Source organism: Camarhynchus parvulus, chromosome 1 (assembly GCF_901933205.1).
Source record: "Camarhynchus parvulus chromosome 1, STF_HiC, whole genome shotgun sequence".
Taxonomy (NCBI): Eukaryota; Metazoa; Chordata; class Aves; order Passeriformes; family Thraupidae; genus Camarhynchus; species Camarhynchus parvulus.
In genome coordinates, this window is record NC_044571.1 from 70,824,112 (window position 1) to 70,838,573 (window position 14,462).

Sequence of the window (14,462 nt, forward strand, 5' to 3'; positions counted from 1 at the left end):
GCACATAGCAAGCCATTTTTCATTGTGAACTACAAGTAATTCCACTGTGACTTTTCTAACATTAGAGTAGATGACAAGTTTACTAAGTACTTGGAAATATTAATTCTGTTCTCTTTCATTTTGAAAATAGCTTGATGCAAACTTCATTTAACAGCATTTCAGTCAATCTGTATATAGTGTGAGATTTGTTTTCCTTTTAGTGCTTACTATTAATCTACTGGGCCATGGCAGTTTGTGTTGACACTTGTAGCATGTTTTTAAATCAGATTGAAATGGAATTCTGTAAGGTCTTACCAAGAAAATTCTTTTTGGTTGCTCACACCAATTTACTTTGAGCTGATCTGTTTCCTGATGGGTTTTGAATCCTTGTGTTATAGTAAAAGATTATAGTCTTTTAGCAGCATGCAATTATAATTTCCACCAAAAGTAAATATTGTTGAGGATGTGAAAGAATATAAATTTATGTTCAGTAGGTACACTGATCAGAAAGGGTAGAACAAGGTTATATTTACATTGGCAGATGCCAGAAAGATAACTTCAAAGAAATACAAAGATTAAATTTTACATTTTTTGGCAGTTGTACTGTTGTTTTTTCGGGTTTTTTTTGTTGTTGTTTTTTTTTTGGTTTTGTTTTTGGTTTTTTGGGGTTTTTTTTGTGGGTTTTTTTTGTTTTGTTTTTGTTTTTGTTGTTGGTTTTTTTTTCCTGGTACAAGTTATGCAGTAAATTTTCATGTGTAATCTTGAAAATGTTAATAACAGTGAAAAGACCAACTGTAGGTGATTCTAAGTACAAAGAAGCATCTGAAAATAATTTCAAGGGTATATTCTCATGCCATCTAAAAATTGGGATTCTGGAGAGGAAGGGGTGAAATTTTTAGTTTCTCTGTTTATAGAATTACCTGACGAAGTACTTGGGCATGATTCTAATTCATTATGCTAATTTTCTTGCCTGTTATCATGTGGCCAAGTGCTACAGCTAACAGATATAGTAATTTAAATTCTTAAAAAAAGGTAAGTCCTAGTACTGTAAAAAAGCAAAACTAAAACTGCAGTATATTAAAAATGCTTTTGTTTATGTTTTGTGCCATGTCAAAAATTTCAGATATAGCTGTATTTTAAATGCTAAATTAAATGGTTCTAAGGTGTGTGTAATGCTTTGAGAAAATACATTTTTTTCTGGCTTGGTCAGAACTGAGACTTAGCAGATAAAGATTTATATAGCTGCTCAATCACTATTTTATTTCAGTCATTTAGGAATGACTGAGTCTGCAGTTACATTGCTTTAAAACAGGTATAATTCCCTGCTTAAACAAGATCTTAATGACAAAAATCAGTTAACAGCCTTGAAACCTGTCAATTCTGTGAAAATGTGTAACAGATATCTTGAAGAAATTAAATAATCCCTCTACACTATAATTGCACTTTTTTCTTGACAAAGAAATCTGATAGCTGTTTCTGCTGTATAGTGACATTCAAAGTTAGTTAGCAGTAAGTGCTATCACTGGCAAAGCTGTCAAGTCACAGCATCCTGATGAAGAGTGTCTTGTCTTGCTTTTTTGTAGGTATGCTGCAGAAATCCCCTTCAGTTGAAGATTTTGTGGATGCCCTTGTTTCAGACTTAGACCATGACTTTGAAACATTTATCATGGACTCATAACAACAGAACTGAATTCTTTTATGGAAGATTGTGTACGTCTTCATAATTGTGGATAAAATATTGTTGTGACTGGTTTTGCTTTTTGGTGAACACTTTTAGAGTTTGACTGTTCATGTTGGTGGAACGGTAATAAATACTTTCATTGGATCACTTGGTTTCATTTATGAAATGACTGTTTTCCATTGCATAGGAGTTTAAGCATAGAATTGGGGAGAACAAATCCTCTAGCATGGTCTGCTAGAAAATTTGATCTTGTTGGAAGAGGGTAAATGGGAATTGAACTCAGGTTCAGGGTGACTGGAGGGGTTTGAAAAGTCTTTTGGTGCACACATTGATTCTCTATTAGGATTTACCTCTTGATGTTGTGGCCCAGAAGTGCTCACACAGGTCTTTCTCACATGCTCATGGATTTTCTTTAACTTTGCTTAACCATATTTTTTGTAGGAGTCCTGCATTGGGAAGAGCAAATTGTGTTTGAAATAAAAGGAAAATTGGAAAGAAAGAAACTAGGAGCTGTATTTGAGATAAGGAAGAGAAAGATGGGTGAAGTAAATCTGTGGTCTTACTGGTCTGTAATTGAAAATTTTAGGTGAGGAGGAAAGAGATATGTTGCAACACATAAGAGAGACAAAGGAGTAAAATAGGTACCTTACAGATGGTCTGGTCCCTGCATGTTTGTTCATATGGAGTTTCCTTTTAATGATGAGTTCAGGGAGTTGTTTAAAATACAAGAGGGTGGGTTTTGGAGGGGAAACAAAATAATTCAGAACAAAAGTGTTTTTCCAAGATAGGCAGGAGCAGTTTGGTACAGTTGCATGTTATATAGTGGATGATGAACAAGGGGAATGTTATCAGTGGGTTTTTCTTTTTCCCTCTAAGTAAATTATAAAATGGTATTTGAGGTGTTTTGGGGGGGAAAAAAACAACCAAAAGCAAACAAAAAACCCCAAAAACCCAAAAAATCACAAAAAAAAAAAAAAAAGACCAGAACCACAAAAAAAAAAAAAAAAAACCTGGTGATTTTTGCTGTAGGAATGGCTGTGTTTAGAGGTCCTCTGTAGGTTGTTATAAAACATATTTTAAGTGTCCTGCTCAGCGGAAATGCAGTGAAAGAAGCAAGACAGGAAGAAAACCAAAGCTGAGAGATGAGAGCAAATTACTGAGAGAGAAGCAAGTAAAAGGTAAAAGAACCCAGCCAGAAAAAGTGGGTGTTTGGAAAGGGATAAATAAGAGTGAGAGCTGATTGGATGATTTGCCCTCTTTTTAGTAGAATCTGTGTGAAAGGGTATTGTTTGATATTTTACCCAGTTTTTTCACTGCCTGTTTTTGCAAGGTGGAAGTTGCCTTGTGTGAGTAGCACTGTCATTCTGGTAGAGCTGGGTTTAGACATTTTTAGATGCACTGGTTAACCCATAGTGGGTGCATTTTCAGATTTGTACCACAACTAGGCTTATTTCTTGTACCACTGACTGCTCCACTGTGTGTCTGCAGTTGGTCCCTGAGAGGAAAGAATGAATGGCTTTGCTCAGCAAACTAGGTGGGCATTTTGCTGTAAGTAAAGTCATTAAAAACCCCACAAAGTAAGTGTCAGTTTAGGTGTGAGTAGAACCACATTGTGAAGATGGGAAGGCCTGTAAAGTATACAATAGCTGATGAATGTAAATTTAACAGCCCATAGTGGGATATTTAATGGAAGTGTATTTCAAAGGGAATTCAAGGGTGTTGCTAAGGGAGCCTCTCATTGTTTGTTGCCTGGGTTTTGTACTGGAACAAACTAGCGATTATGTTTATCTGGAGCTGGCACACGTTGAAAGATTCATTGTGACAAAAAGAACTGAGCAAACGGAAATCCTCGTGCTGACACGGCTCTGGAAGCGCTGCGGTAAAGAAAATAAAGCATCATAATTGGCGGAATAAGCAGAGCATTTACAATTAAGAGATTGCTCCTACATTTAAATTTGAAAGAAAATTGAAGTGGTATTGGATTTAGTGTACAGATACCTCTTCAAACTATATGTAGTAGTCACATTGCTTTATGCTCATGGCTGCTATTACTTCAGTAATTCACCATCTCATTTGATCCTTCTGCAAACAACAGTCTTTTCAAGGTTTTATCAGAGTGGCATCAAACAATATCTTCCTAATATGAAATCAGATGTCAACAAAGAAAGGAAGAAAACCTTGCCTTTTGCCAGAGCATGCTGGATTGCAGCTTATTGCTCAGATTTATAACTTGTGAGATATCTGACAAAGATGAGAGCTGGCAAAAAAATAGATACATCTCAGAATGACAGCTTCAGGTTCTTTTGTGAAGAAACTCTGTTAACTCCAGTGATTTTTTTTTAATGAAATAACCTTTGAGGATTGAACAGTAGACATGATTAAGCCTCTAGGGAACATATTATATACCACCACAATGAGGCTTACTACAGAAGGGGAAATATTATTCTAAATTTTTTCTCTTTTTTTGATAGTTTCTAAAAATGCTTCCAGCTGTTCAAATGTCTGATTATTTTTCTTTTTTCTTTTTTTTTTTTTTTTTTTTTCAAGAGACTTTTATTTTTCAGCAAATAATGTGTACTCTCAGTAACATGAGACCTCTCTTGTGACCAGCAGTGTAACTCTTCATAAATGTAAAAACCACTGTAATCCTTTTCCAGCATTCCATGCTTTCCCACTGGGGCTGCTGAACCAGCTATCCAAAAGTTTGGTTTATTATACTGTAACTCAGCATCATGCTTTTAATCTGAAATTTTACGATGTTTTGGATTTTGGCTGCTATGGAAAATAAGTAGTGAACATCTTCAGAAGAAATTATACCCTTATGCAATCCTGAAATAATAACACATAATTATAACACGTCAGAAAAGCACAGGTGGATTACATTTGAAAGTCTGAGGTGTGAACTTTGCTGCTTTCATTTTTTTTTAATGTTTGATGTGATTATTTTTCTGATTCACTTAAGAGAGACTGAAATATTGTGTAATAATTACTTTCAGGTGACATAAATACAGCTGGTGCTGGATGGAGTTCTCTAAACCTCAAAGAAGATAACAGGAGGAAAAGGCAGCAGTTAAGAAGACAGGGAAGAGAAGGGAAGAATTTAATATAGATTAGAAACCAGGCATGGGAATGGGTTGATACAGAAGCAAAAAAACCCTCTGAGTTAAAAGCTTGGGCAGAGAAAAAGAGGGCTTTCTTTGCGCAGCAGTAAGTCTGAAATGGAAATTACAGAACTGCCAGTAACAGAAAAGGCAGAGGTGTGCAAGAATGTTTCTGCTTTGTGTTCAGTGGAATGCCAGATGGAAGAATTCATATCATATGCTGATAAAAGCATTTCTGCAGATGTTAAATAGCTGCTTGTACAGCGAGTCAGAATCTAAATCATTGTGCAAAAATAAAAAATGAATTTATATCAAAGTAAGAGACTACTATTATAGATGACACTAAGATGGAAATGTAGAGAGGAGATTATTGTAGCAGCAATATTGATGGCTTCGAAAATATGCACCTTAGTCTATCAGAAGATTGATGTAATGATGATACAGAAGCATAAATTTGAGAGATTGCACATTGATCTGAAAACAAGTGTTTAACAAGAACTGGTAGCTGAAATTAGACAAAGTTGCACCTGATTTCTAGTTTATATGTTGACAGCAGGGACAACATATGAGAAGAGCTGGGGTTGACTGATCAGCACCAGAAATGTACATCAGAACTGGACTGTTTTCTGAAAAACCTGCCCAAATTCAGATTAATTCAGAGAAGCCCTGTAGCCTCAGTTACACCAGGGAAGAGCCACCTTTTGTGGTCCATCAAGCTGTGAGTGAGGAGAGTGTCTTTAGAAGGAGGTTTTTCCACAAGGGTAGCAAGTCTGTGCTTGCTGGATAACTGTCCTGCTGGCAGCTTCCCTTTGTCTTCTGTGGAGAGCTGGAAAAGCAGTGCCAGCCAAAGCACCTCCTCTGCTTGCTGTGAAGTGGGAGGCACTGTGTGTCTGCTATTTCAGATTGCTTCTGGGCAAAGTATTGGAGATTTTGTGTTCCCAGAGCCAGGGATTTATTTGTGTGCTCTTGGGAACAAGTTCAAATTGGCTCTTTGCCCCAGCAGGTTCGCAGTGTACCAAAAGGGGAGTATTACATTAAAGTTAGAAAGAATTCAAGAGTTAAAGAACTTAAGAATTGAAGATGCATGATAGCAGAAGGCAAGCACACGGATTTCCCTGGGAGAAGGACCATGGGAGAGCAGCTAGTGTGCTCGGGGAGGAGAGGGAAGGAGATAAAAGATAAGGATGTATAAATCAGCACCAGTAGGGCTGTCGGTCCTTCTGATCTTCCCCGGCCTGAGATTTGTTTATTTTCAAGTCCGCTGTGGCTGCTCCTCAACAGCTGGCATGTGGAGCTGCATGGGTGTAGGAAATCATTACAGCTTCTTGTTTGGAGGAAGTATCCAAAAAATCTCTTGGAGACAAACTGCTTAAACCAGAAGCAAAGTGGCGATACAGATCTGACAGGATGACTGGTTGGTGCTTTGCTGCTGTGTAGATTTAAAAGCGCACAGGGAGGGGAGTGGGATGCCTCTTGCCAGCAGTTGCCAAAGAGCCAGTAGCTTCTAAGGTGGCTTGTAAGCGGCTAAAACTTGCCATTCTGGCTGCATCCACTCTTTATGAGAAGAAACAGACATCTTCAAAATGGAATATATCCTACCAATCTAAGAATGGGGTTGAACCAGCTCTTTTATGTGCCTTTTCTTGCTCCAGTGACTAGAGAGAGAGCACAGATGACTGGAATAGCAGTGTCAGGAACTCTGGTTTCTGTCCAGAACACCTCAAAATACTGGACTTTTTTTTTTTTTTAATGTTACAATTTTTCAATTGTCAAATGTCACCATTGTTTGCTTTTGCTGTCTGTCATACATGACTGAGTTAATGCATCATTGACAGCATCACGTAGTACAATACTAAAATAGACACAGAAGATGCTCGTAATTAATCTTCAGGACATCATGGGTTCTATGAAGTGCCTTTTGGTCATTGTCCCTCTGACTACTTATGACCCTTTCACTTCACTCCTTAGGCAGCTCCAAATGCCCCCATCTCCACCTGCTCTTACAGCTGCGCTAGGGCATGACCTAGAGGGTGGGAGGAGGCGAGGGATGCTTTGGGCTGTGACTGACCCAGGGGTTGTGATCCTGTCAGAGAAAAAGCAAAATGGCACCGTGGCATGTTCTTCCCATCCTGTCCACAGCTGCTTCTGGGGCCCATTCAGCCTGGGGTTTGTATTGTACTCTAACAGCATTTCTCATCCACCTTCCCCCTGCTGTGGGAAGGCTGTGCCTTGGAGAAATGCCCTGAATATGACCCACTAAGAAGCTGAAGCGTTGCCAAGGTGGGCCAAGTCTGGATGGATAAGCCCCTTTAGGTTACAGACCACAGGACAGCAGCTCTCAATACACGGCAGGCAGCTGCTCCTCATGAATAATTTACCAGGTAGGTGTTTGAAGGTATTTGGCTGATGTTTGCAGCAGCCCTTAACCTCATCAAGCTCCTCTGGCATACTCACAGCAGATTAGCAGGGCAGTTGTTAAAAATAGTCTGTTTATTAATGATGCTCTTCAGAAGTAGCCACAAGGCTCAATCATAGCCTACATTCAGTATTTAAAATACATATGAAATAAAAAACATGTATAAGATCAGAAGGGCTTGCTGGTTTCACTTAGTGCACTCTCCTACCAGCCCCACTTTTCTTCCTCACAAAGATGGAATCCAGTTAACTCACCTTGCAGCTCCCTGCACAGAGACAAATCCTCTTCCAACATACCTTTCTCAAATGAAGTTATTAAAGACTTGTGTTATTTATGTTAAGTGTTTTCCCCCAAGGTCATTTGACAGCATCCCAGCTCCTGGGTTGCTGATGTGCAGCATCTGCTGTGGGCAGCCAGGGGCTGTGTGGAGGTGGCTGAGCAGCAGCCTGGAAACAGAGTGTGTCTTTGGCTTTGGGCAGCTGATAGGGCTGGAGCCCACAAGTGCCTGCATTTCTTCACATGGGTGTTAGAAATGAAAAAGGCATTAAAATTGCCTTGGATGCCTTGGCTTACAATGCCTCTGACATACAAATGTGCTCAGTTGTCTGCAATTGACTTCCAAGGAGAATACAGTTGTAACAAAATCATTTTATAAGAGAGCCCTGGGGGAACACAAGTGATAGAGCAGCTTTTATAACATACTAAAACTTCTATAAAACTAATTATATATGTTATCAAAATGATTCATGCTAGCCAGAGTAAATCCTACTCATTGCAAATGAGAGTTGAAGTGACAGTTCGTTGTCTCTTAACATTTGCACAAATATATTGCCTTTTCTCCCTGTGCTGGCACAGGGAGGTTGGGGAAGGAATTCCCCCAGAACTGGAGGTGCCATTGCAAGGAAGAGGCAGTGCCATTGGGGTCTATAACCTCAGCTGATGGTGACAAGGTAAGTTCTCATCACTCCTGGTTCCTCACCATCATGGCAATTTTCTTCTTATCTTGTAGGTTTAATTTGTTTTCTTGCCCTGAAGCCTGCCCAGCAAATGTGTCCCTCATGCATGGAGAAGTGCCATGTGTCTGTAGGTTTTGCTCTTGTTTAAACTGTTTAACGTTGAAAGTCTTTTGCAAAACAGTGCTGAATTGCTGGCGGTGTTTTCCCTAAGTAGGGATTTAGATAACTTGTTCTACTTAATCAAATTAGCTATCTTTGATTTCATCTGGTGTTTAAGCCAAATTCCCAAGACAAAATGGTTTTAATAGTCTGTTCAGTTTGTAATCTCTGTTTTCCAAGAAAATCGGGTTTGTTTGTTTGTTTGTTTGTTTGTTTGTTTCTGACAGTCTCAAATGTACATGAAAAACTGATGTAGGCTGGCTGATTACAGGGAAATATCTAATTTGACATTCAGTTTCTTCCTTTGTGAGCTATCCCATTTCCCATGCCTTTCCCTCCGTCTGTCAAAAGTGTCTGTCAGCTGGTCTGGCACCTCTGCATCTCTGGCTATAGCCTGTATTTTTTTTTCTTCTTCCCTGCTTCAGGTTTGTTTCTCATCCTGTCTTGCAACTCCAGCTTTTTCTCCTTATTTGGGGGGAAAAAAAAAGTTTTGCGAATTAAAGTGGGTCAGTAAAAGCTACAAACCCCCCTTTTTAGAACTCGTTCTCTCCTCTGTCAGGAGCCTTTGTGCCAGCTGAGACCACTGCAGATCCCAGTCACCACACACTATGGAAAAGGTCACTTCAGGAGTGCAGGGCTTGCTGGAGCAAACAGGAAACCTTGAGATTTGTCTTCCTTTTCCATTATTCACCTGGGCTTTTAGCCTGGAGCAGAGAGGCTGTGCACCTCTTATCAACATCAGCACTGGGGAAGGTGACCCTCAGGTCACACTGTGCTCACCCAAAGGTCCCTCTGGTGCTGCAGCTCTAGGTAGAAAATCCATCAGTGCTCTCAGTCAACTAAAGGACATATGTGTGAATGCTGCATTAGCTCTGGACCTCTGAAACCATGTTTAAAGGCCAAAGTCAGCATGGGGCTTCTGTGATTGTTGAGAGGCTTTGTTAAAAGTGAGCTCCTGGATAGTTTATTTATCAAGACCTGGAACCTCAGTCACAGTATGAACATGGAAATAGGAGAAATAGGAAGTTTGAGCTGGTGGTTTGGCTGATATCCTATAATTCTATTTTATTTCCCCCGAATGTTGGGGAAAATGATGGGGTAGGTGAAAAGCTTTGTTTTCTGCAAAATGGAGAAAATTCCTTGTTATGCCAGATTATCAGAGCCAATTTTGGGTCTTTCCATTTGTACTGCTACTGCTTCTTACCATCCTCCACTGAACTGAAATCAAACTTGAGTAAATCCTCCAGATAAATTTGCCCTGTTTATACTGACTTCTCCCTACAGAGAAATTCCATCTGGACTCAGGGTGTTGCCCTCCAGCTCTGCAAAGCTGATCCTGGGAGAGACAAACTCTGTCTCTGCAGGCAACTCATTTTCCTACCTTTTATTTGTTTTTTTCCTATTACTATACCATAAATACTACAGCCTCCTGGACACTGCTATTTGAAAAAAAAAAAATACAAACAGAACACTAACAGAAAGGCAGGCAAGTGTCTGGCAGGAGTGTCTGTAACTTCTCTCTTCATTATTACTGCTCTAAGCAATTTAAATATGAATAAACCAGCTCAAAGTGGAAGGAAGCATTGGATTCAGCATGACCTGGTTAGAAAAGAGTAGGTGTTGATATGCCCAGAGGTCATCAGGGGCTCATAACATCCCTTGTCAGGGCCATGGCAGCCAAACTGGTATTTTCTTACTCTTCAGGAGTGCTGGGGTGTTTGCCAGCAGCCTCCACATCTCACTCCACTTTCAGGATCATTATCAGTGAGGCTGCTGAATTGCCATCTCTGCTGCAGGGATTGGAAGATGTGCACAGAATCTGGGCACTAGTGACACTGAGGGGATGAAGTTGTTGGTAATTGGTGGATTTTCTGCAAGAGAGCTGTACCAGTGGAGACTGGTCCTGCTCTTGCTGCTCAGTAGCACTGCCACAGTGTCAATGTCCCAAGAGTGTTGATGCCTTCAGTGGCTCTTCCTGTTGGCCTGAGTCTAGCATGCCTCTTCTCTCCCTCCCAGAAAAGGGATGCTGAAGTGACAATAGTTGTTGGCCAGCTGAACTGGAAGTTTACAGTATTTAAATTACAGTTCCAGGTCTGAGTTTCACACTCAGACCAGTGAGGTGGGATCAGCTAGCAAAAGAGGAGGTAATTAAGGGGCCATTACAGCAAGCTGGTCCCGGGGGAGCCATAAAGGTCCTGGTGAAGCTGCTGCAGGCACACTCAAGTCACATCCTCGGCTGCCTTGCTGAACTCAGGGGTGGGGAAGCGTGTTCTTAGGGGTTGGTTTGAACTGAAATGTGTACAGCACAGCTGCGCTCATTCAAAAAGGAATTCACAAAGCTCTAAAGAGGGAATTAAACCTTGCTGAGGCCTGCCAAGAAAATGTTGAGTTTTTTATTTTTACTGGAAACATGTAAATCACCTGAATACCTTACTCAGACTTAAAAACTGCTTTCAGAAGCATTCATAGAGAGGGAATCTACTGTCACTGTCTTCATACAATCCCAGATGGCATGATAACAAATGTTACTCTTTTCTAGAATCTGTTTTGTACAGCCTACTTTCCATCTTGATTTTCTTCCCTTTTGGCACTGCTGATGAATATGTTTCATTTTCCCATGGCTTCTCCTCAGTGCTGCACCAAGTTGGCTGCCAGCTATGCCAGCTCTCTGTGGTGTTTGGAATCCCCCTCCTTGTCCAGATCAGACTGAGACTTCACTTTTTCTTAATTAAAGCAAAGAGGAGCAAAAAATCCCAACCCAGAAGACCACTGGAAGAGCTTACACATGGTACTGGCAACATTTTCAGACAGTCCTGAATCTGGTCTTCCACACATCACAAACTGATGGATTAATTGCAGACAGAAGTACATTCTTCAGCTGCTGGAGGTCCATGTGTTAAGGAAAAGGCTCACTCATTGACCCAGTTTGTAGTTTCCCACTCCATCACCTAATAAAGAGTTGGAGAACAAGCAGGCCAAGTGCAAATGCTCCTTCGTGGCCACATGTCACAGCACGGCACGACATTGCAATGGTGTACATATTTCCTGTGTAAAAACCACTCACCCACTGGAAGACTTTGAGCAAACGCCAACAAAACACTTTGTAAAAGCAAAGGGAGGGGCAGATGCCAGGGTAACACAGGATTGCTCCTGCTGCAGGGACAGACAGAGGAGCTGCTGTGAGCCATGGCCATGGCATCGCTTCTGCCTTCACTGGGGGCAGGTGAGGAGCTGCAGAGGGACTGGAACAGCCAGAGCCTAGCCCTGATTAGCAGCTGAAGGGACTCTTGAAAGCCCCCATTTTAGGGCGCTGTAGTTTTATTTCCTGTAGAAGTGTAAAGCATTGCAACAGCAGAATATAAAAATATATAATTCTATCGTTTACACTGGACTTGTTCAGCATCAATAGCTGGGGAGGTTGAAGAGATGAGGGTGTGAGGTGGGAGTGGGGTGCTGCCAGCAAGCCTGCAGGCAGTGGGTGTTTCCCTGCCCAGGCATCGCCTCCCAGTGCCCATGAGGACTCTTGCCTGTTTTGGCCAAAATTAAATTGGATTCTTTCTTCCAGTTCTTCCATTTGGCTGTTCTCAAGTTTTTGAAGTGTTTTAAAACATTATTGTTAAAATAATTTCTGTTTAACTGAGTATAACCAAATAACTTAACCATTATAACTTTGGGCTGATTTATAATTAGCAGTTCTAAGCAGGAGACCAATTTAACTGTGTCATCCTTTCTGCTGTAACTTCTTTGCTCTTTGGTGCTGTTTTGCACAGGAGGGAATGCCCTGCTGTGTCTCAGCTAACAGGTCAGCCCAATCTGCTTTGACTCACCCATTTAGGAAATTGAGTCGAATACCAGGTGTGCAAAGTAGATCTGATATGAAGGATTAGTTGTTTTGCTGTAGTATTTTGTGGTAAGATTATCTCAGGGAAGAGAAAGTGAATGTTCCACACCAAAAAAAGAGGACAGCTTTGTGTTTCCAGTAAGTTTAAACCATCACAACTTCCCTACTGACCTGTCTAATCTTTTATACAGATAATTATTTTGCAGCACCTGAGGGTAAGTCCTGTTATCAGCAATTTTTACATACTGTCATGGATAGCTCTGTCTCCTGTTGTGACCAGCTCTTGTCCCTAGTTTTCACAGAGGGTTCTTGCAGAAAAATCCTGCTCAGGGCATGCACTTAAAAAAAAAAAAAAAATCACCATTTTAAGCACTTTGCCATTTTCTTCCATTTCAGAAGCAACTGTTCACAGATAGGAATCCAACCAAATAAATCCCTGGGTAGATTCCCTTTGAATTTTAGCTCTCTGCCTTTCTAAAAGCAAGCTTTACCTTGTGCATGTGTTACATCTTCCAAACTAATGAATTTAAACCCCCAATTCTGTTTTCCAGTGGCAAGGGGAGATCAGACCATGCAGTTGAGGAGAATGGGAAGTGCAGACCTGGAGGAAAACAGGCAAACAAGTACCTGACAATTGCAGCAGTGATAAATGAGGCAGACGGTAGGAAAGAGCCATAAAACAGGAGGAGAGGGGATAAGAGAGACATTCCTTTTCTGAGTGGAAAGAGTCTTCACTGTGTTACTATTTCTGACATAGGGCAGGGGGTGGGGAGGACAAATCCTCCTGTGTCAAGAAAAAGGGGTACATGCAGCATGTCTTCTTCACAAAATGGATATTTTCTGAAGACTAAGAAGATAAAATGCCTGGTATGCTTGAGGGGCAGGGTAATTCTAGAGAATAGAAGAGTTTTCTTTCCTACTTGTTTTCCCATGCAGCCCAGAGTTATTTAGCTGAGCTTTTAATACACAAGTGGGAATTTTGCTGAATGATTCTCCAGTACAACTTTTATGCAATTTTTTTCTCCTGTTTCTTTCCCCCACGCCCCTTTTTGTTTTCTTTTGTTTGAACTACCCATAGGCAGTGGCTTAATAGCAGAGTTTTAAAGAATGGGTTGTTGGTGTGGGTTGGGGTTGATCTGGTCAAAGATGTGGTTTTTTTTGTTTTTTTCCTGGCCTGGTTACCGGGCCAGAGGACACAGCAGCAGTAAGAGCATGAAGCAGTAGCTGATTCCAGGTCATTAGGATTCTGGGTGGCATTAGAATTGCCTTTATTTTTTTTTTTTCCCATGAGAAAATGTAATGCAAGTTAAGCAAAATCTGAATACAGTCTTTTTTGTTTGTTTGTTTTATCCAAAACCTGAGGCAATTAAGAAAAGAACAGAGATTGTCAGGTATTTAAACCCTCCAGCTCTCACAGCATGGAGTGTGACAAGGCCGAACTGAAAGCCAACTTCTCTTCCCTAAGATCAGGTAAGAACCACAGGATATCCTCAGAGGAGCTGCAGCAGCTGTAGACCTTGGACTGGATGAAAAACAAACATCAGAAAGCAGATCCAAGGAAGCCTTGAGTCCAAAACTTTTAGTTATTTTTGGTTCACCCCCTCAGCTAACAGATGATAATCATTGCTTTTTACTTGCCTCACTCAGCTGCTGCAGTTACAACACTGATACATCTGCAGAAGGTGCAATATTGCATCTTTGGGGATTTTGGGGCTTTTACAGCTTATGTCTGCACCCCTAGACTTGCAGAGGGAAACCAGCTGCAAGAGGCTGTCCTGTGCTGGAAATGCCAGCACGGCCCACTGTTCTCCCCTGCCTCCTGCAGCTGCTCCTGCTGCCCCCACTGCCCAGAGTCCCCTCGCTGCAGAAAGGCAACTAAAAGGTTTCTTCTCTAGGAAAAGAAAGCATCTGGGCCATAAATGGCACAAGCCCTCCTCAGTGACACTCTGTGTATTAGGAAACATCATCTGGCACTCAGATATTTTTCAGGAATCGCTTCTACAGCACTTGCCAACACCTTGTGTCAACTCCAACGCTATTTGTTGTTGTTACAGGAGATGTAATTTATGGCATTCTTCAGCTCTTCCCTGCAGATCCCACAGCTTCTCCCATTGTATTAATGAGAAGGCTGAACCCACAGAGCTTGCTTCTATGAACCCATAAATACAATAGGCATTTTATCACCTAAGGATTTAGAGTCTCTTCCGCCTGAGTCCATCTGTTCTGCCAGTTAAAAAACAGTGTATGAAGATAACTTTGAGGTAGTTCTTGCCCATAAACTATTGATTGGTCCTACTTGAGTAAGCAACAGATCCTCCTAGGTTTAAAG

At 40.9% G+C, this 14,462-nt stretch overlaps 1 protein-coding gene across 1 annotated transcript in view; it reads left to right on the forward strand.

The window, feature by feature from the left end:
* The window catches only part of MIPEP (mitochondrial intermediate peptidase), a 65,933-nt gene extending 64,129 nt beyond the window's left edge, over nucleotides 1-1,804 (forward strand). The window contains exon 19 of the mRNA XM_030950697.1: nucleotides 1,563-1,804. Within this exon, the coding sequence (XP_030806557.1) occupies nucleotides 1,563-1,657 (95 nt within the window). The 3' untranslated portion in view covers nucleotides 1,658-1,804. The remainder of the gene's footprint in view (nucleotides 1-1,562) is intronic.
* Nucleotides 1,805-14,462: the final 12,658 nt, after the last annotated feature.